Source organism: Colobus angolensis, unplaced genomic scaffold, assembly GCF_000951035.1.
Source record: "Colobus angolensis palliatus isolate OR3802 unplaced genomic scaffold, Cang.pa_1.0 Scaffold566, whole genome shotgun sequence".
Taxonomy (NCBI): domain Eukaryota; kingdom Metazoa; phylum Chordata; class Mammalia; order Primates; family Cercopithecidae; genus Colobus; species Colobus angolensis.
Window position 1 is genome coordinate 1,101,094 of NW_012119221.1, and position 22,560 is coordinate 1,123,653.

Below are 22,560 nucleotides of genomic sequence, written 5' to 3' on the forward strand. Positions count from 1 at the left end.
CCATTCACTGGTGGGTTTTGGTTTTTATTTTTGTTTTGTAGAGACAGGGTCTTACTATGTTGCCCAGGCTGGTCTGTAACTCTTAGCCTCAAGCAATCTTCCCACCATAGCCTCCCAAAGTCAGAGATTACAGGCATGAGCCACTGTGTCCAGTCCCAATTCACTTTTTTTTTATTGTTAAAATGACCTTGCATTCCTGCAACCAATACCACTTGATCAAGATTTATTATTTCCTTAAATTGCTGGACTTAATTTGCTAATATTTCCTTAAAGATTTTGTGTTTACAGTCATGAGGGATATTTGTAGTACTCTGTTTTAGTGATGTCTTTCTCTGGTTTTAGTATCAGGATAATACTGGTCTTGTAAAAATTATTTTAGAAATTAGAACAGGTTCATACATTTCCCAGCTTATTTTAGTTGTGAAGTAAGTTGGGAAATGTATGACCCTGTTCTAATTTCTAAAATAATTTGTTTAAGAGTAGTAATTAATTACTCACGAAATGATAGTCACCTTTGACAGACATCATGCTAGAAGGAAAATCATGGCCATCTTTTTATTGGCCTCTTATCGCTATATTCCACTTTAATCATACATAGCTTGATGAAGTTATATTGTACATTATTGGATAATTTTCTATTCAATCAAAGGCAAAATATTAAGAAAAAATGAAGTAATGATGTAATAAAATTCCACCTTACATAAAGGGAGTTTCAAAATGTTACTTAAAAATTAGTTTTGTTCTTTGTAAAACCTGACAAGACAAATCTTTTTAGCTTTATTCTTATAATAGTTCATTCAAAAATTTATAATTAACCCAAATGAATCACTGTACCTGTATGTTTCAATAGCTTGCATATCTTCTTCATCAAATTCATCTTCAGCTTCATTCAGCTGTGCAAGAGTCATCTTTTCAAATGGTTTCACTAAAACAATATAAATTATAGATTATCAAATTGTTTAAAAATTTTTTTACTATACAGTCAATGTCTAGAAAAAAACTGTCTTAGACAAAGGAGATCAACAGTATCTTTAAACAGCCGGGTGTGATGGAATCCCAGTACTTTGGCAGGTCGAGGTGGGCGGATCACTTGCGGTCAGGAGTTTGAGACAAACCTGGCCAACATGGTGAAACCCTATCTCTACTAAAAATACAAAAATTAGTCAGGTTTGGTGGCAACACCTGTAATCCTAGCTACTCGGGAGGCTGAGGCAGGAGAATCACTTGAACCCAAATGGCTGAGGTTGTAGTGAGCTGAGATGGCACCATTGCATTCCACCCTGGGCAACAAAGTGAGACTTGGTCTCAAAAAAACAAACAAACAAAAAAAGAGTATCTTCAAACAAACATAAAGCAGCCAGCCACCAAAAAAAGCTATACATATTATAGAAAGTATAACATTAAAGTATTACTCCGTCAAAGTTCATAGAACTGACAGGCTACATTTAAAACTAGGTATGGGCTGGGCACATTGGCTCAAGCCTGTAATCCCAGCACTTTGGGAGGCCGAGACGGGCGGATCACGAGGTCAGGAGATCGAGACCATCCTGGCTAACACGGTGAAACCCCGTCTCTACTAAAAATACAAAAAAAACTAGCCAGGTGAGGTGGTGGGCGCCTGTAGTCCCAGCTACTCGGGAGGCTGAGGCAGGAGAATGGCCTAAACCCGGGAGGCGGAGCTTGCAGTGAGCCGAGATCCGGCCACTGCACTCCATCCAGCCTGGGCGACAGCGTGAGACTCCGTCCCCCCTCAAAAACAAAAACAAAAAAAACTAGGTATGAAAATCAATTAGATTTCATAAATTCAGATTTCCCTCAAGTACCTGGAAATCTTGATAAAGAAGACATACTATACACACTATAAGAATGATAAAAATAGATGGTAATAAGGTAGAGGGACATGGTGGGAGAAGAAAGTTCCCTAGGTTATGCAACAGGCTATTTCAGCTCTGTTATATCTAGCATGCGATTTTCAAAATGTGAAATTAGTCGTTTTAGGTGTATACAAATACGGAAAGAATATAAATACTGAAAGTACTTGGGGTTTAAATTAAATTTTGTTTTGTTTTGTTTTTTTGAGACAGAGTCTTGCTCTGTCGCCCAGGCTGGAGTGCAGTGGCGCAATCTTGGCTCACTGCAAGCTCTGGCTCCTGGGTTCACGTCATTCTCCTGCCTCAACCTCCCGAGTAGCTAGGACTACAGGCGTCCGCCACCATACCCGGCTTATTTTGTTTTTGTATTTTTAGTAGAGACGGGGTTTCACGGTGTTAGCCAGGATGGTCTTGATCTTCTGACCTCATGATCCGCCTGCCTCCGCGTCCCAAAGTGCTGGCATTACAGGCGTGAGCCACCATGCCCAGCCTATATTAAATAATTTCTAATGTCCTCTCTCCCACTATGTTCATGAAGTACCTTGCTACTAACTTAACTGTATTATTCCCATCATCCAGCCCACCAAATCTACAACCATACCCATTGCTTCTTTCTGTAAACATAAAACCATTTCTTCAATTTCATCTTTTGACTCTTCTTTAGGAGGAAGAATGCCAAAATCTCTTAAAATGTCATTCCATTCTGTATCTTCATTGGGATCCTATACAAAAAGGAAAGAAAAGAAAACTAACATGGTTGTACACTTTAATATGTATTTGGAAAATTCATTGACATGTAGCACTTCAAGTGTTCAATTGTTCATGAGCTCTACAGTTAATTGGTTTTGAAGAATAAAGCAAAGTGACCTACTTTCTCCTACTTTCCAGCACTAATGGGATTATGTGCTCCACTGAAAACTTTAATAAAGTATCAATTTAGAATACATATATAGAATATTAAGGAAGTATCTCCTAAGTCATGGAAAATTTGCTGAAGACTGCATTGGGCAAAACCAATTCACATCATACACAAATACAGTTTGGTTTCCTTTTCTATGTAAGCATTCGAGATCATGAGATGAACTTCCTTTTTTTTTTTTTTTTTTTGAGACAGAGTCTTGCTCTGTCACCCAAGCTGGAATGCAGTGGCATGATCTTGGCTCACTTGCAACCTCCACCTCCTGGGTTCAAGTAATTCTCATGCCTCAGTTTCCTGAGTAGCTGAGACTACAGGCTTGCTCCACCAAGCCCAGCTAATTTTTGTATTTTTACAGGGTTTCCCCATGTTGCTTCAGCTGGTCTTGAACTCCTGGCCTCAAGTGATCCTCCCTCCTCAGTCTTCCAAACTGCTGGGATTATCTTTGCTAATTTTAAAATTGGGTTGTTTTCTTACTACTGTTATTTGAGTTCCATATATATATTAAGTAGTAATGCCATGTCAAGTGTATTGCTTGCAAATATTTTTTCCCAATATATAGATTGTCTCTTCACTTCACTGTTTCCTGTGCTGTGCAGAAGTTTTTTAGTTCAATGTAATCTTGCCTATTTTTGCTTTGTTGCCTGAGCTTGGGGGATTAAATCCAAAAATTCACTGCTTAGACCGGTAGTGTGTAGTTTTTCCTCTGTGTTTTCTTCTTGTATAATATTTTCACAATTGCAGGTCTTATATTTAGGTCTTTAATCAATTTTTAGTTGATTTTTATAGATGGAGTGGGATAAGGGTCCAATTTCATTCTTCTGTATGTGAATATCCTGTTTCCCAAAACCCATTATTGAAGAGACTGTCCCTTCCCCCATTATGTGTTCTTGTCCCCTTTGCCAAAAATCAATTGACTGTAAATGTATGAGTTCATTTTTGAGTTCTCCATTGGTCAATGTCTATTTTATGCCAGTACCATGCTGTTTTGATTACAATGGCTTTGCAATATAGTTTGAAGTCAGGTAATGTGATGCCTCTAGTTTTCTTCTTTATGCTCAAGATTGTCTTAGCTATTCAGAGTTTCTTGTAGTGCCATATGGATTTTAGAACTGCTTTTTCTACTTCTGTATAAAAGGGCATATTGGAATCTTGGTAAGGATTATATGGAATCTGCAGATTGCTTTGGGTAATATGAAGACTTTAACAATAATTTTTCCAATCCATGAACATGGAATATCTTCCTATTTATTTGTATCTTCTTCAATCTCTTTCATCAGTATTTTATCATTTTCAGTCTACAGATTTTTCACATCCTTCTTTAAGGAGTATTTAAATCCTAAGTATTTACTTTTTTGTAAATATTATAAATGGGATTATTTCCTCGATTTATTTCTCTGATAGTTTATTGTTAGTATACAGAAATGCTACTAGTTTTTTGTTGTTGTTGTTTTGTTTCATTTTGTGTTTTGTTTTTTGAGATGCAGTCTCGCTCTGTCACCCAGGCTGGAGTGGAGTGCTGCAAACTCAGCTCACTGCAACCTCTGCCTCCTGGGTTCAAGCAATTCTCCTGTCTCAGCCTCCCGAGTAGCTGGAACTACAGGTGCCTACCACCTCGCCTGGCTAATTTTGTATTTTTAGTAGAGATGAGGTTTCACCATGTTGGCCAAGCTGGTCTCAAACTCCTGGCTTCAAGTGATTCACCCACCTCAGCCTCCCAAAGTGCTGGGATTATAGGTATGAGCCACCACGCCTGGCCAGAAATGCTACTAGTTTTTATATTGATTTGGTATCTTGCAACTTTACTGTATCCATTTATTAGTCCTAACAGTTTTTTGTGGGGACTTTAGGGTTTTATATATACAAGATTACATCATAAGCAAACAGCAACAATTTCACTATTTCCTTTCCTGTTTGGATGCCTTTTATTTATTTCTCTTGCTTAATTGCTCTGGCAAAGACCTCTGGTACTATATTGAATAGAAGTAGTGAGAATAGGCATCCTTGTCTAAGAAATAAAGCTTTCAACCTTGCCATTGAATATAATATCATCGGTAGGTTTGTCATATATGCCTTTATTGTGTTGAGGTATATTCCTTCTATACCTAATTTGTTGCAAGTTTTTATCATGAAAGGATATTAAATTTGGTTGAATGCTTTTTCTGCATCTAACAAGATTATCATATGATTTTTGTCCATAATTCTTTTAATGTGGTGTGTCACATATGTAGATTTGCATATGCTGAAACATCCTTGCATCGACAGGATAAATTCCACTTAATTGTGGTACATTATTCTTTTAATGTGCTGCTGACTTCAGTTTGCTAGGATTTTGTTGGGGATTTTTACATCTGGGTTCTTCAGAGATAATGGCTTGTAATTTTCTTTTCTTGCAATGTCCAGGTCTGGCTTTGATGTCAAGGTAATGTTGATCTCATTAAAAAGATTTAGGGCTGGGTGCAGTGGCTCATGCCTGTAATCCCAGGACTTTAGGAGGCCGAGGCGGGCGGATCACCTGAAGTCAGGAGTTCGAGACCAGCCTGGCCAACATGGTGAAACCCTGTTTCTACTAAAAATACAAAAATTAGCTGGGCACAGTGGCAGGCACCTGTAATCCCAGCTACTCGGGAGACTGAGGCAAGAGAATCACTTGAACCCAGGAGGAGGAGGTTGCAGTGAGCCAAGATCACACCATTGCACTCCAGCCTGGGAGACAAAGTGAGACACTGTCACAAAAAAAGACAACAACAACAACAACAACAACAAAACACATTTAGAAGTATTCCTTTTCTATTTTTGGAAGAGTTTAAGAAGGATTGGTATTAGTTCTCCTTGAAATGTTTGGTCGAATTTACTGGTGAAGCCATCAGGTCCTGGACTTTTCTTTGATGGGAGACTTTATTTTTTATTCAATCTCCTTATTTGTTATTGGTCTGTTTAGATTCCGTATTTCTTCTTGATCCACTGTTGGTAGGCTCTACGTGTCTAGGGATTTATCCATTTCTTCTAGGTTATCCAATCCATTGGCATGTAACTGTTCATATTAATGTCTTACAATGCTTTGTATTTCTGTGGTACCAGCTGTAAGGTCTCCTCTTTTGTTTCTGATTTTATTTGAGTCTTCTTTATTCTTAATATTGGTAAGGTCTCATTGATTTTATATTTTCAAAAAAACAAAGATTTTGTTGATTTTTTCTATTGTTTTTCTAGTCTTTATTTCATTTATTTCTGCTGTTTGTTATTTCTATCCTTCTGATAACTGTAAGCTTAGTTTGTTCTTTTTTGTTGTTGGCATTTATTGCTATGCATTTCCCTCTTAAATTTGCTTTTGCTGCCTTCCATAGGTTTTGTTGTAGTTCCATTTTTGTTTTTCTCAATATATTTTAAAATTTCTCTTCTAATCTCTTCTTTGACCCATTGGTTGTTCAGTAGCATGTTGTTTAATTTTCACATGTTTGTTAATTTTCTAAGATTTCCCCTGTTATTCATTTCTATAATAGAAAATCTGTACTCATAAAATGATAGCCCCTCATTCTCTTCTCTTCCAAACTCCAGGAAACCATTGTTTTATGTTCTACTTTCTACCATGTATTTGACTATTCTATGTACTTCATGCAAGTGGAACCATACAATAATTGTCCTTTTGTGACTAGCTTATTTCGCTTAGCGTGTTTTCAAGGTTCAACTACGTTGTAGCACGTAGCAGAATTCCATTCTTTTTTAAGGTTGAACAATATTCCATTGTACATATATACCACATTTTGTTTATTCATCCATCAATGAACATTTGGGTAGTTTTCACTTTTCATTGTTAGGAATAAAGCTGTTGTAAAAATGGGTATACAAATATCTGTTTAAGTCCTTATGTCCTTACTTTCAATTCTTTTGGGTATATACCTGGAAGGAGAATTACTGGATCATATGTTATCTGTTTAATTTGGAAGGAAATTACCAGTTTTCCACAGCAGTTGCACAGTTTTACATTCCTACCAGCAATGCAAAAGGGTTCTAATTTGTCTACATCCTTATCAACAGTTTTGTTATTGTCAATCTTTTCTATCAAACATTCTAGTGGGTGTGAAGTAGATTGTGGTTTTGAGCTGCATCCCCCTCATGATTAGTGATGTTAAGCATCTTTTCATGTGCTTATTGGCTATTTATAGATCTTCTTTTAAGAAATGTCTATTCAAGTTTGGCTGAGTCCATTTTGTACTCTATTACAAAATATCTTAGATGGTAAATTATAAAGAATAGAAATTTATTTTTCACTGTTCTGGAGGCTGGAAAATCTAAGATTATGGCACTGTCAAGTTCATTGTCCAGTGAGGGTCTGATCTCGTCTTTCAAGATGGTACTTTGAACACTGTGTCTTCCATAGGAAAGAAACACTGTGTCCTCACATGGCAAAAGACAGGATAGTTAAAAAAAAAAAAAAAGGGACAAACTCTCTCTAGCGAGCCCTTTTATAAGGGTATCTAATCCCATTTACAAGGAAGGAGACGAATGGCCTAATCACCTCTTAAAGGCCCCACTTCCTCATACTATCACATTGGAAACACCTGAATTTTGGAGCCAACACAAACTATAGCAAAATCTTTTGCCCATTTTTATATTGGGTTGTCTTTTTGTTGTTGAATTTTAGGAAGTCTTTATATTTTCTGGATATTATCCTCTCATCAAATATATGATCAGCCAATATTTTCTATTCTGTGGGTTGTCTTTTGTTTATTTGTTTTCTTTCTTTTTTGAGATGAAGTCTCGGTCTATTGCCCAGGATGGAGTACAGTGGAGCAATCTCAGCTCACTGCGAATTCCGTTTCCTGGGTTTAAATGATTCTCCTACCTCAGCCTCCTGACTAGCTAGGATTACAGATGCCCACCACTACAGCCAGCTAACTTTTGTATTTTTAGTAGAGATTAGGTTTCACCATGTTGGCCAGGTTGGTCTCAAACTCCTGACCTCAATGATCCACCTGCCTCAGCCTCCCAAAGGGCTGGGATTACAGGTTTGAGCCACAGCACCTCACTACTTATCTTTTCACTCTCTTGATAATGTCCTCTGAGGCAAAAAAAAAAGCTTTAAATTTGGTAAAGTACAATTTATTTATTTCTTTTGTTACCTGTGCTTTTGGTGTCATAACCAAGAAATTACTGTCAAACTCAATGTCATGAGTCTATCTTATGTTTCCTTTTAAGAGATTTCTACCTTTAGCTATAGGACTTTGATGTAGTTTGATTTAATTTTTGTATACAGTTATGAAAGAAAAATAAATCTTAGGACCCACAAATCACTAAGCCAAGGGAAAAGTCAAGTTGGGAACTATGTCAGGCAAATCTGCCTCTCATTTTATTCCTAAATAAAATAGCTACAAAGACAAAAAGCTACACACCTCCCTCACAATTTGCCCAAAAGGAAATTCCTTGTGGACAAAGGACAGACTGGAACTGAAAATCATCCCTCTCAGACTCACCTGAGACAAATGCATATCTGACTGCTTCCTCTGCTCTATTGTTTACGTAAAAATGCAGATTCGCTGAGCCAGACTAAATTGTGTATTCAGTGGAAAGCTAATCAAGGACTCAAAAGGATCAAGGACTCTCTTATCTACTTCTGACCTGAAACCCCCTCTTCAAGGTGTCCTGCCTTACTATACCAAACCAATGTACATCTTACACATATTGAGAATGATGTCTCCCATCTCCCTAACATATATAAATGCAAGCTGTACCCCAACCACATTGGACGCATGTCATCAGGACCTCTTAACACTGTGTCACGGGTACATCCTTAACGTTGGCAAAATAAACTTTCTAAGTCAACTGAAACCTGTTTCAGCTATTTCAGATTCACAAAGTCTAAGATAAGGTTCCAACTTCATTCTTTTGCATGTGGATATCCAGTTTACCCACCACAATTTATTGAAAAAAATTAACTGTTGCCCATTTAATGGTCTTAGCACTCTTGTTAAAAATTTTTTGAAAAGATGTGTGGGTTTATTTCAAGGCTTTCTATTCTACTCTTGTCTGTTTTATAGTTTTCAGTATTTATAAGTACAGTTGTTTTTGTTGTTATTGTTGTTGTTGTTGTTTGAGACAGAGTCTCACTCTGTCGCCCAGGCTGGAGTGCAGTGGTGGCTCACTGTAAGCTCCACCTCCTGGGTTCATGACATTCTCCTGCCTCAGCCTCCCGAGTAGCTGGGACTACAGGTGCCTCCCACCATGCCAGGCTAATTTTTTGTATTTTTTTTTAGTAGAGACAGGGTGTCACTGTGTTAGCCAGGATGGTCTCGATCTCCTGACTTTGTGATCCACCCCCCCGGCCTCCCAGAGTGCTGGGATTACAGGCATGAGCCACTGTGCCCAGCCAGTATGGTTGTTTTATAACCTATTTCTGATCATTCTGTTATCTAAAAATCTCTGTAAATCTGTTTTTCTTGGTTCATGGTCTCATGGTGGCTTATTTCCTTGTGTGCTTTGACTGATTTCTGCTTTCTGTCCTCGAAAACTTATTGATGGGAATTCCTTAAAGCCTAAACTAAACACATCTTCCTCTATAGAGGATTTATATTTTTTTTCTTCCAGGTATTTGAGGGCACTATAATATATAACGAATTCACAGTTTAAGGTTGCTGGACTACCCAACAATATGACTCAGGTTACAAATCCATATGAGAGCTGTCTTGGGCCGAAATGTTTTTTGACGGGGTTTACTCCTTTTCATTTTCTCCTCTGTTCCACTAAGCACCAAGATATCCTCCCCTAAATTCTCCTAGACATGTGTTTACCGCCGGTTCACCCTCCTACTCATCTCCCATCTTTTGATGAACCAAACCCTTTGGTTCCACCTCAAATAATTTTCTATCATTCTGACTTCTTAGCTGGGACAGACTCCTATAATAAAAGACAGATTAACAAGAGAAAAAACCTGTTTATTAGTATGTATACCTCATGGATACATTGGAGATACCAGGGAAAATGAGTGTATCTCAAAGAGGTTGCTTAGAATTCAGACTTAAATAACATGTTTAGCTGAAAAAAAAAGGGGGGATATGTGGGAAGCAAGTTATGGGGAGGAGACCAGGAAAAGCAGGGTGTATTAAGAGTAAGCTTTGTTAGCCAGGCACTGTAGTCCCAGCTCTTTGTCCCATTATCCCAAGATTATAGGTTGGGTCCCAACTCAAGCTTGTAATCCCAGCACTTTGAGAGGCCAAAGCAGGCAGATCTTTTGAGGTCAGGAGTCCGAGACTAGCCTGGCCAACGTGTTGAAATCCTGTGTCTACTAAAAATACAAAAAGTGGCCGGGCATGGTGGTGCGCTCCTGTAGCATATATAAATGTAAGCTGTACCCCAACCACATTAGACGCACGTCATCAGGACCTCTTAACACTGTGTCACGGGTACATCCTTAACGTTGGCAAAATAAACTTTCTAAGTCAACTGAAACCTGTTTCAGATATTTCAGATTCACAAAGTCTAAGACAAGGTTCCAGCTTCATTCTCTTGCATGTGGATATCCAGTTTACCCAGCACAATTTATTGAAAAAAAAAATTAACTGTTGCCCATTTAATGGTCTTAGCACTCTTGTTAAAAATTTTTTGAAAAGATGTGTGGGTTTATTTCAAGGCTTTCTATTCTACAAAAACTAGTAGGTTTTCTGTTCTTATCATTTTTTAAGGTAGTGGAGGAGGACAATCAAATTGAATTACACTTGGGCTAACGTTGCTGGTCTATTAAGTCAAAAATAGTATGCAGCAGTAAGATTTCTATGATTCTGGTGTGAAATACAATACGCAACCACTCTTCTAACGTTTTCTCCAGCGACAGACACAAGTCTTAAAGGCTGAAAAAATGGCGTTTTCCTAGAGGATTTTTCTCAAAACTAGACAGAGAAGCACGCAAAATTTAGCACTTTTCAAGAACAAATGTTAGAGCCTAACTCCTGTGTCCGTCCTCCCCATTTGTGTCTCTTGGCTTCGGGCCCAGCTGGAGACCCACTGGGTGTTCTGGGGTCGCCCCGCGGGTCCCTACCCTCACCTGCATGATGTGCTGCTCTGCCCCTCACGAGCCCGCGTCGTCCTGTAGCTGGCGAGGCGCCACGGATTGAGACCCGCAGCCTCCACCAGGCGGGAAGCGCGCCCGCTTCAGGCCGGGCGGTTTTGAGCGCCCGCCGGAAGAGGCAGAGGCAAACAAAGACTTGTTACGCTTGTGCGGACCAGGCAGCTTGGTTGCCAGGCAATACAGGGGCCTAACACAGGGGATGGTTGTGGGTAGTGACGCCCCAGAGCCTGGAGCATCTATCCCAAGCACTGCCTTTCCCGTTGGCTGTGTAGTGCTGCTGTGGACATTCCTGTCAACTTTTCCCTCCATCAACACCACTGAATCAACAGATTGTTTCAGAGCCTCTGGCACCCTTCAAACCGAGTTCTGTCTTCATGGAGAAATAACAAACTCCTGGAACGGGGAACCATTCAGAGGAGGCGTTCTTAACCTGGAATCCATAGACTATATATATTTTTTTGTTTTGAGACAGGGTCTTGCTCTGTCGCACCTGCTGGAGTGAAGTGGTGCCAACACAGCTCACTGCAGCCTCCACCTCCAAGGCTCAAGCAATCCTCCTGCATAAGCGTCCCAAGTAGCTGAGATCACAGATGCATATGCCATCATACCCAGATAATTAAAAAAAATTTTTTTTTGTAGAGACAGGGGTCTCACGTGTTGCCTGGGCTGATTTCAAACTCCTAGGCTCAAGTGATCCTCCCACTTCAGTCTCCCAAAGTGCTGGGATTACAGGCATGAGCCACCACACTTAGCCCATACAATATATTTGGATAGATTTTAGGGAATATCTTGCTCCCCAGCCTCCAAATGTACCCATAATTTTGTTGTAGGTGTACATTTTTTTTTTCCTGAAATTAAGAACCAGAGCTTTCATTAGATGCTTAAATGGGACTGTAGGCCCCCCAACTCCATCTTAAAAATCCACTGCCTTCAGTGACAGAAGCTCTGGCTTTAGGCCAGGCATGGTGGCACACGCCTGCAAACCCAGCTCTTTGGGAGGCTGAGGCAGGCAGATCACTTGAGCTCAGGAGTTCAAGACCAGCCTGGCCAACATGGTGAAACTCCATCTCTACTAAAAATACAAAAACTAATGGGATGTGGCAGGTGCCTGTAATCCCAGCTATCCAGGAGGCAGAGGTTGCAGTGAGCCAAGCTCACACCACTGCACTCCAGCCTGAGTGACAGAGTGAGATCTGTCTAAACTGAGGGGGGAAAAAAAAAAAAAGCTCTGGCTTTATGGCTTTAGGTAGGATATCTAGACAGGTGGGGATTCCTTTGTGTTTAAATTAAGGAAAGGATGTTTACTGGGAGCTGCCAGGAACTTGAGGAAAACGCTTGGTGTTTTACACAAGTTGTTTTACACAGTTCCAGAGATGTACTCACAGGACTTGGAAAGAAAAAAAATGTTTTTAATGACATAACTTTAAACTTGGGTTCAGCATGGGACCAGTCCATCTGTAGTGCCCAGCTGGTACTTAATACAAATCTTATACTCCTAGTAGCCCATATATTCTGTTGTGTTTGCGTATGAGACATGAATTTGTTAAATATAAATAATTAAAAACATATCACAATTTTTGTAATAATGCCTTGGTATTTTCCTCATCTTCTTCCTCTTCCTCTTTCTTCTTCTTCTTCATCCCGGGAGCCCTAAAAATGTTACCTATATCTCTTTGGATTTCTGAGAGGCCCTGGAAACTACTGATTAAATTAACATTCTTTTCTTGTTTTGACAATCCAAAGTCCAGGTTAGTTGAAGTACTGTGCACAGAACTTGCTAATGCAGCCCCATGCATTTGTGGCTTTAGGGCAGCATGCTCTCCTTGCTCTCAAGTCCCCATCTTATCAAGGCATTTTTTTTTTCTAAAAATAATGTATGTTTTCCTCTTCGGCTTCTTCTTATGTCCTTCACTCAGGCTGACAAGAAGTGAAATTTAGGAACTTTGTTAGCAAAAGGTGTAACTTAAGCTATAATAATTGCTCAACATTAGGAAGACAATGTTTTGTTAGATACTCTGCTCTGAAGAATATCTGTATAGACCTAATTCTACCTACTCGATAGAGCCACTGCTTTCTAATCAGCCAGCAACCTTCTTGATGGAGGAGGTGGGAACCTAAGACAGAGGTCAGAAGAAAAAAGATTAAGGGAACCTGAGAGGAGATAAATTCAACCTCTATCTGAAGTTAATTCTGTGCCCACTAAACATTGATTTGATGTTAAAAGTTCCCAATTTGTGTTCATGATCCTCTATTAATAAGATTATTTTCTTTCTGCTAATAGACAGGACTGCTTGCCTTTCAGATGTTGTGAGGTGAAGTAACTTATTTTAGGATAAACTGAATACTATGAATTGGTGGAAAAAGTTAGTCCTCTGATATATTTGTAGCAATCAGATATCCATTATACAGTTTATAAATCAGAACTTGATTATTGGACTATTGGATGGGTTATGGCCCAATCCTCCAACTAGTATAGTTTCAGTTGGTGCTCACATTCTAAGATTGGTAGCTACTGGGCATTCTGGTATTTATGAAAGCTGGTGTTTTGTCACTGACAAAATCCAAATACGATAAACTAAAACAGCTCATTAAAACTCAACTCTCAACTCTCTATGAGTGCCTTTAATGAAAACATCAAAAATCCATGTGGGCAGGGCACAGTGACTCATGCCTGTAATCCCAGCACTTTGGGAGGCCAAGGCGGGTGGATAACCTGAGGTCAAGAGTTCAAGACCAGCTTGGCCAACATGGCAAAACCCCGTCTCTACTAAAAATACAAAAAGAAAAAAAAATTAGCTGGGCATGGTGGTGCATGTTTGTAATCCCAGCTAGTCGGGAGACCGAGGCAGGAGAATCGCTTGAACCCAGGAGACAGAGGTTGCAGTGAGCCAAGATTGCACCACTGCACACCAACCTGGGTAACAGAGCAAGACTCTGTCTCAAAAAAAAAAAAAAAAAAAAGGCGTGTCAGTACTGTCAAACCTGGCAGGGATCTAAGGAACATCATTATTTACAGGTTTATTACACAGTATTTCTCATTAAAACACTAAGCAAAAATATTTTTAGATTTTTTTAATTTCCAACAAATTAAACATTTACAACATTGTTACAACTGAGAACATTGACAACACAGGGATTTTCAACAGAGTAAATTTAGCAAGGATTTTTTTCAGAACAAAACAAAATGTCACTACATTTTGTATTACATAGCATTGCTCTGTGGAAAATTAGTTGGCATCCTGCAAAAAAAGAAAAACTGAATTAGATTTAAGTGCAAATGACCACGTGAATATGTGTATATATTTTCTATATTTTGTCATAGAATAACATTAGCATCTGAAATATTTCCCAGCTGTTCTTCTGTGTGTGTGTGTGTATGTGTGTGTATTGTGTATGTGTATATATATATATATACATTGTGTGTGTGTATATGTGTGTGTATTGTGTATGTGTATATATATACACACACAGACACACACACACAGAAGAAATATATATATATGTATTTTTCTTTTTTGAGACAGAGTCTTGCTCTGTTGCCCAGGCTGGCGTGCAGTGGCGTGATCTCGGCTCACTGCAGCCTCCACCTCCTGGGTTTAAGCAATTCTCCTGCCTCAGCCTCCTGAGTAGCTGGGATTACAGAAGTGCACCACCACGCCCGGCTAATTTTTGTATTGTTAGTAGAGACAGAGTTTCACTATGTTAGTCAGGCTGGTCCCGAACTCCTGACCTCTAGTGATCTGCCCACTTTGGCATCCCAAAGTGCTGAGATTACAGGCGTGAGTCATCGTAACTGGCCTGTCTGTATATTTTTAACTATGTATCATTTAATCTATCTCTAATGGAACACTTATTCTGTATGTCTGTGGCTTCCAACAGTTTACAGTATTTAACTATTTAAAAATGATTTCCTAAAGCTCATTCATACCAATAAGATTTATGAATAAGCTATTTCAAAAGCTACATTTACTCCTTGTATATCTATTTCCTCATATATTTGCAACTAAATAGTTCTATTTTATGTTTAACCACTTTCTAAATAAATATAGGTCATCAGGATAGAGAAAGGCCTTAGAAAATCAGATGAGAAAAACAAAGAAAACATGATTATTATGTTGTTTTTCTATTGACAAAATGAAATGAAATCATGAGTACATTAGTTTATGTATACTCTAATGTTGAAAATAATCTGAATAAAGCAATTATTCTCAATTTTGGAGATTTTTTTTTTTTTTACTAAATTCACCAAATCATAGATTAAATTTCATTTCACATTCCGAACACTTTAATACTTACTTTGATGTTACAAATGCAGCTATTTTTTTCCCATTTAGTATTAAGCTATTTAAAAACATTTTTAATGCCAATTTACATTTATAATATTATAAAAGATAAAATATCCATTAGCTCTCTATTCTTTGTTCCTTGAAAAAATACAAAATTAAGAATATGTTTTCTCATATTCCTCATGTGAACATAATTTATCAGGCCTCTTCTGAAGCAGGAGTTAATACCAAACACAGTTTGCAAATTCAAGTTCCGAATTAGATCCCATGAGCACATTAAATTTTTCCTTCACTTTTCCACTATTTGAATCTTTTATTTCTTTCTTTTCTAATTGAATTGGCTAACACATTGAGAACTACATTAAATAAGAAATTAGAGAGTATCTTTATCTTGTTCCTGACATTAACGGAAATGCTCCAAAGTGTTTCACTAACAAGCCAGCTACTGTACTAACTTGGTTTGAGACCATTATATAAATCATGTCAAGAAAGGCTTAATCTCTTCCTAATAGATCAGAAATTGATGTGAAATTTTACCAAAAGCATCTATTGAGATTATCATATAATTTTTCTTCTAATAGTGAAAACTTTTAACACACTTCTTAATGTTGAACCATCCTTGAGTTGCTGGAACAAATCTTACTTAGTGGGGTCATAAAATTATTTCAGTATACTGATGAATGCTATTTAATAGTATTCCTTTAAAATTTTTACATTAATATTTATAAACACAATTGACTTACAGATTTTTTATACTATTTTTTAAGTTTTGGTATTAATATTATGCTGGCTTCATGAAAATATTTGGTAGTTTTTCTTCTTTCTCTGAGCTGAAAAAATTCAAAATTATTGGCTTAGCACTTTTTGAGGAGATATTGTGGGTATAGTTTTTTTTTTTCTTTTTTTTTTGAGACAGTATAGTTTTGAGTGAGTAGTTTCTTTATTTTTTTTCTTTTTCTTTTTTTTTTTTTTTTGCTCTTGATGACCAGATTGGAGTGCAATGGTGTGATCTCGGCTCACTACAACCTCTGCCTCCTGGGTTTAAGTGATTCTCCTGCCTAAGCCTCCCGAGTAGCTGGGATTATAGGCATGCACCACCACACCTGGCTAATTTTGTGTTTTTAGTAGAGACGGGATTTCTCCGTGTTGGTCAGGCTGGTCTTGAACTCCTGACTTCAGTTGCTTTATTTTTGAAGGTGATCCACCCACCTTGGCCTCCCAAAGTGCTGGGATTACAGGCCTAAGCTACTGCGCCTGGCCAAGGGTATAATTTCTAGATAACATTTTCCAGTTTTCCCCCATACCTAATTAGTTCGTTTAGTGTTTTTCTTTCTCCTGAGGTCAATTTTGGTAGCACCTACTTTATTAGACAATCCTCTATTTTATCCAGGTTTCCAAACTGATATGTGGAGAAATGTGCAAAGTACTCTTTTGTGATTTTTATTTCTTCTCTGTTTTAATTTCTCTTTTCATTGTACTTTTCTATATTTATGATTTTACCCTTTTTCTTGATTACACTAGGCCAACTTATTTTAATTTTTGCAAAGAATTACTATAAAAAGAGAATTACTATAGATTTTTCCTTTGTTTACTGTCCTTCTTCTTTACTGCTTTTTTTTTAAGTTTTTAAACTTTTTATTTGCATATTAAAAAAATTGTGCATTCCAATAATTAAAATCATTTGAGAAAAAAAAAAATGGCACTCTGATTAAACTGCATTACAGCCTGCAGGACACCTTGGGCCAGCTTGGTTTTACTCTAGATTTCACTGTCGTCCCACCCCACTTCTTCCTTCACCAACATGCAAGTTCTTTCCTTCCCTGCCAGCCAGATGGACAGATGGGAGAGGCAGGCGCGGCCTTCGTTGTCAGTAGTACTTTGATGTGAAAGGGGCAGTACAGTCATTTAAACTTGATCCAACCTCTTTGCATCTTACAAAGTTAAACAGCTAAAAGAAGTAAAATAAGAAGGCAGTGCTTGTGGAATGTACAGTGCATATTGGTGGTGCACGCCTCATTACGATTCGCCTGCTTGCTTCTCCTGTTGAATTGTTTCTTTGGAAGGCAGTGAATTTTTCTCTTGCGTCTCTGTCTTCTTCGGTTTCGACTTATCAAATTTCTCGATCTCAGCCATATCGGGTTTGTCAGACATGGTTGCAGAGGGAAAGCAGAGCTAGGCGCACGCGAGAACAAGCGAAGTCTGGTCTGCGCAGTGGCCACCACCGAGTTGTCCTGTTTTACTGTTTTTAACATCAATTTCTTCTTTCATTTTTATAACTTCCTTCTGCCCTCTTGAAGTTTACTTTGTTGTTGTTTTGTTTTTATTTTATTTTATTTATTTATTTATTTATTTAAGATAAGTTCTTGTTTTATTGCCTTGGCTGGAGTGCAGAGGAAAGACATAGCTCACAGCCTCAAACTCCTGGGCTCAAGCTATCCTCCCATCTCAGCCCCTGAAGTAGGTAGGACTACAGGCATGCGCCACCACATCTGGCTAATTTTTTTCTTAAGTTTTTGTAGAGATGGGGTCTCAAAATCCTGTGCTCAAGTGATCTCATGCCCTAGCCTCTCAAAGTGATAGGATTACAGGCATGAGCCACTTGCCCAGTCTAAAATGAATGATATATTTGAAAAAATACATTCAGCATAAAATCTGGATTTAGGATTACAAAAGCTTAGTAGAATACACTTTTATTTCTGTGGTACAAATTTATTAATCTGCATTTGGGTTTGATTTCAACATTTATTGTCTAATAAAATATTTATTAAACATGTGGGAACAGTCAACAGCTACTAAATTTCTACTGTATGTCCAGCACTGAGGTAGAAATTCTGGCAGCACAAAAGAGGAGGCCATTCTCTCATGTCTTTCCACATTTTAAAAAATTCTCTAGAAACCAGTAAATCACCAGCTTTTACAAAGAATCTTTGAGTATTGGTTATTTAGATGACAGAAGTACTTTCAGTCTGGAAATCTTGGCCCATTATAGTAGACACTGATTACTGCAATAAGAATTCATTCCTTGACATATCCTACTTGCACAATAAATGATGATAAGATCAATGTCTGCAAAATCACTTATGATAATTATTACTGTGACATAGTCTGAGGAATAAATGACACGGGCAAAGCAAATGAGGCCCTAAGATACTGATATTTTCTCATTACAATAAAGCCCTCACAGCTCCTATCATTGTAGTATTTATATGGGACATTCATGTATATATGCAATCAAATAATAGAAATATATTTAGCATAATTTAATTTGTGACTGTTTGAAAACAACAGAAAATGTCAAACTGTGTTGAACTGTGAAATGCATACTATTTTATTTATTTATTTGTTTGTTTATTTATTTCTCACATACCATTTTAAATGAACCCTGCTGACCTTCTTCCATTCCGTGGCTGAAAAATAATAGATTAGAAATAAATCAGTGTAACTAAAGATGGAAGCTAATAGTCATAGGAACAGATTGATGACTTAGAGGAGTGTTTAATGTGCATCACAATCATCTAGAGGGCTTTTTACAACATAGACTGCTGGACTCCTTAGCCAGAATTTCTGATTTAGTAAGTCTGAGAATCCTGAGAAATTTGTATTTCTAACAAGTTCTGAGATGATGCTAATGCTGCAAAGACCACCATGAACTAGATGCTATTTGACTTAATTGTTTCCTTGATGGTACCAACATTTTAAAACAAATGTTCTCAGTTTTAATTTGATATGAACCAAAATGAACTTACTGAAGTCAGGGCTGTTTAGCTGCTTACTCCTTCCTGCTATCAGTCCAATTCCTTCATTTAATCCATTCTCTAATTTGCTATTAGAATTATTTTCCAAAAGGCAAATCTTACATTTGCCCCCTTCTTAGCCTTTAGTGTAAAGTTGAAATTTCTTAGCTAAATATTTCATCAACCACTTCCCATTGATTCTTCAGGATTCAGCCCATGAAGTCTTCTCTGTACCTTTTCCATTTCCCAGCTGGAGTTAAATGCTTTTCTTTTGGAAACCACAGCCCTTGGATTACAAGTGCATTTCACACAGTACTTTATATTTGTTTACTTATCTGTTTTCTCTTAGAGCCTATCTAAACTCCTAAAGCATAGGAATGGAATCCTATCTGTCTTTATAGTCCCAGCCCTTGGTACATTGCTCAGCACCCAGTAGAAGTTCAATAAATAGTTGTTGAACTAATTAATTAAAACTTTCTGGTAATGTATGAAGGATACAAATATTTTGCAAAGTGTAGCTGCCTAGAAAAAAAACCACATTTTATAGACAATGTAGACAAACAAAATCAGAAATGTAATCCCGAAATTCTGTCTACTTATACCTTTTATTATGATTGGTTCTTTTAATTTTAGGAATTTGTGAAAGTAGTCATAACTCTTCCAATCTACTGAGTTAAAAATTTTGTAAATAATTCCATAGAACATAAGGAATAGTGTATCTTTAAGACACCTATTTTCTATACACAAAATGTCATGGAATTAAAGTGTCAAATAGGTGAATGTTACTGGAGGTGTTTAAACATGAGCAATAGATCAAAGGAGAGATCAGAGATACTATGGTATTGAAGCAATAAAGTGGTGACAGAAGTGAATGTCAGACTGTAACACCTGATGCCAAACATCTATAAACTTTAAAACTTAATTGAAATGTAAAAGTTAATTAAATACACAGTGAACATGTTTTTAAATTTTGATGTAGATTGATTTTTTTAAAAATACAGTAGGTACCTACCCTGAATAAAAAATATCCTCGACTTTGACTTGCAAAGGGATTTTGGAATTCTTCCTAGAAGAGAAAATGAGGGCATTACAAATCAAATAACACTAAAAATAAGTGCAAATTCTCCTTGAAAGTACATTGAGGGTCAGAATTACTTTCAACTATCATAACTAAATATAGAGGGAATCAGGGACTTGAATAGAGAATTTTTGTATTATACCTGAAAATTTTCAACAACTAGTAGTATCATCAGAATCTTATATTTAGAAATAATTTCCTTATCAGTGTGACCAATTTGCCTTTCAGGAATTTTGTCAGTTGTAGGTGAATTCATCAATAAGTAGAAAGAGAAATGACAGACACTTCATAATTGACTATATTTAAATTCTCCTTTCAGCATTTTGTTAGAATGAAATAATTTCTTTAAAACACATATTGCATGTGTTAACACATGAACAGGGGAAAATACAAAACAGAATTGTATCAAAGCTAAAAAATATTATACAATATTTCTACAGAAATGTAGTTTGAAATTAAGGGACAAATTTGGTAAATTATGTTTATTCGATGAAGCTTTAGGACAGATGTTCCTAATATAATTATATGTGCAGAATGTTAATTTTTAAATTTCCAAATATTAATAGGAATGACCCAATTATTCATAATAAGTGTATCTTTTTCTTAAACATTTCATTTTAAACTTCATGAAAAAAATACATTAACATTTTATGGTTTCCATAAAATTGGCTTATAGCTTCCTATTTTCATTAACAATTATCTATATCATAAAAGCATTATCAGCATGGCTATCACCATGAAATCTTTCAGCCAAGACCTTTTTCAACTATTTTATAATATGAATACTATCATATTAAATTCTAAGAAATGGCTCTGATATATGTTTAAATTATGAAATACTTAGTTTGCAACAAATGTATCTTAAACCCTCAATATTTGTATTTAATTTTCGTCTTTACTATAACTCCCCAAATTACTTAATATTGAAAAAATCTGTATTTAAAAATGTACATACTGTATGCATGTTTCAAAATATCACATGTACCCCCAAAATATGTATAACTATAATATACGAATGAAAAGTAAAAAATAAAGTTTTTTTCAGTTTTCAAAATTAAAAAAAATGTACACTTATAAACCATATGTTTATATACCTATGTAAGCAACGTTCTCAGCTGGGCACAGTGGCTAATGCTTGTAATCTGAGCACTTTGGGAGACTGATGTGGGAGGATCACTTGAGCCCAGGAGTCTGAGACCAGCCTGGGCAACATAGAGAGTCTCTAAAAATAGAGAGTCTAAAAATAGAGAGTCTCTAAAAATAATTTAAAAATTTAGCCAGGTGTGATGGCATACACCTGTGGACCCAGTTCCTCAGGCTCCTCAGGAGGCTGAGGTGGGAGGATTGCCTGAGCCCAGGAGGTCAAGGCTGCAGTAAGCCATGATCACGTCACTGCACTCCAGCCTAGGTGACAGAGGAAAAACCCCGTCTCAAAAAAAAAAAAAAAAAAAATTCAAATGCATATCATATTAAAGAGAAAATACTAAAAGGCAGGACAAAATGTAAATGTAAATTTAAATGTGTCAAATATTTAAAACTTCCAAATGCAAAACCTAAACGTACAGATCTTTTTAGAGTCTTATCATTAAGCAAGCAGTATATAAAATAATTTGGGAGGTAGAGATATAAAAAAGATGTGGGAATGAAATTGGAAGATGTCTAGCAATCAAAATTTAAGAAAAGTGTTTTAAGATCTAAAACCTCATTTCTTCAAGAATCCAAAATATTTCACTATCAAAGATACATTTTAAAATTAGATGATTTAGGCCCAGCAAAGCGAACACTCTCCTGCAATTGCATTTCTATTCATCTTTTAAATTATTTTCTTTCGTAGGTTTCTAGGAAACTTGACTGGCTGCAAAATACCCTTAAGATTTATCATTTGTCTGAAAATATAGATGGTATCACTGAAGGTGGAAAATTCAGTCAATGTACTAAACTGGCCACAATACTGAGTGATTAGCTTTGGTTTTGTAAATCACGGCACTGAAATAATGTAGTCATACTAATGATTGTTGGTGTCTTTTAAGAAACTGAATCTTTAAGCTGAAATTGTTTACTAATTCATAACTCAAGCAAATACTTTAAGAAGTAAAAGTTAAATAAAAAAAAAGTATGTATTACTTCTAAAGAGTTTGATGACAACTACTTTTTTCTTCATTCTGCAAATTCTAAAATTTCAAGGGGCTACTGCCTAAGATCTTACATTTCTCTTTACAGTTGGCATCAGATATTGTCTTCTTCGATGGAAGCGTCATTTAAGAATGTGAAGATTCTGGCCGGGCACGGTGGCTCAAGCCTGTAATCCCAGCACTTTGGGAGGCCGAGACGGGCGGATCACGAGGTCAGGAGATCGAGACCATCCTGGCTAACACAGTGAAACCCCATCTCTACTAAAAATACAAAAAAATTAGCCGGGCCTGGTGGCAGGCGCCTGTAGTCTCAGCTCCTTGGGAGGCTGAGGCAGGAGAATGGCTTGAACCTGGGAAGCGGAGCTTGCAGGGAGCCGAGATCGTGCCACCACTGCACTCCAGTCTGGGCGACAGAGCGAGACTCTGCCTCAGGAAAAAAAAAAAAAAGAATGTGAAGATTCTAGGGAGGAAATACTGGCCATAA

The 22,560-nt window shown here is 37.1% G+C and overlaps 2 protein-coding genes and 1 pseudogene across 6 annotated transcripts in view; all 3 read right to left on the reverse strand.

Moving 5' to 3' along the window:
- PDCL2 (phosducin-like 2) overlaps positions 1-10,948 on the reverse strand; it is a 35,820-nt gene extending 24,872 nt beyond the window's left edge. The window contains exons 1-3 of the mRNA XM_011961712.1: positions 10,823-10,948; positions 2,473-2,593; positions 835-925 (exon numbers count right to left, since the gene is read on the reverse strand). Of these exons, the coding sequence (XP_011817102.1) occupies positions 835-925; positions 2,473-2,593; positions 10,823-10,828 (218 nt within the window). The 5' untranslated portion in view covers positions 10,829-10,948. The remainder of the gene's footprint in view (positions 1-834; positions 926-2,472; positions 2,594-10,822) is intronic.
- Positions 10,949-13,901: 2,953 nt separating this feature from the next.
- NMU (neuromedin U) overlaps positions 13,902-22,560 on the reverse strand; it is a 41,279-nt gene continuing 32,620 nt past the window's right edge. For 3 of the 4 annotated variants that reach the window (XM_011961713.1, XM_011961715.1, XM_011961714.1), the window contains 3 exons: positions 19,879-19,932; positions 18,500-18,539; positions 13,902-14,085 (listed from right to left, as the gene is read on the reverse strand). In XM_011961713.1, the coding sequence (XP_011817103.1) occupies positions 18,504-18,539; positions 19,879-19,932 (90 nt within the window). In that variant the 3' untranslated portion in view covers positions 13,902-14,085; positions 18,500-18,503. The remainder of the gene's footprint in view (positions 14,086-18,499; positions 18,540-19,878; positions 19,933-22,560) is intronic. The other variant, XM_011961716.1, reaches the window with a different exon arrangement.
- LOC105525919 lies at positions 16,744-17,384 on the reverse strand (annotated as a pseudogene). The gene has a single exon (XR_001003992.1). The product of XR_001003992.1 is annotated as a thymosin beta-4 pseudogene (transcript).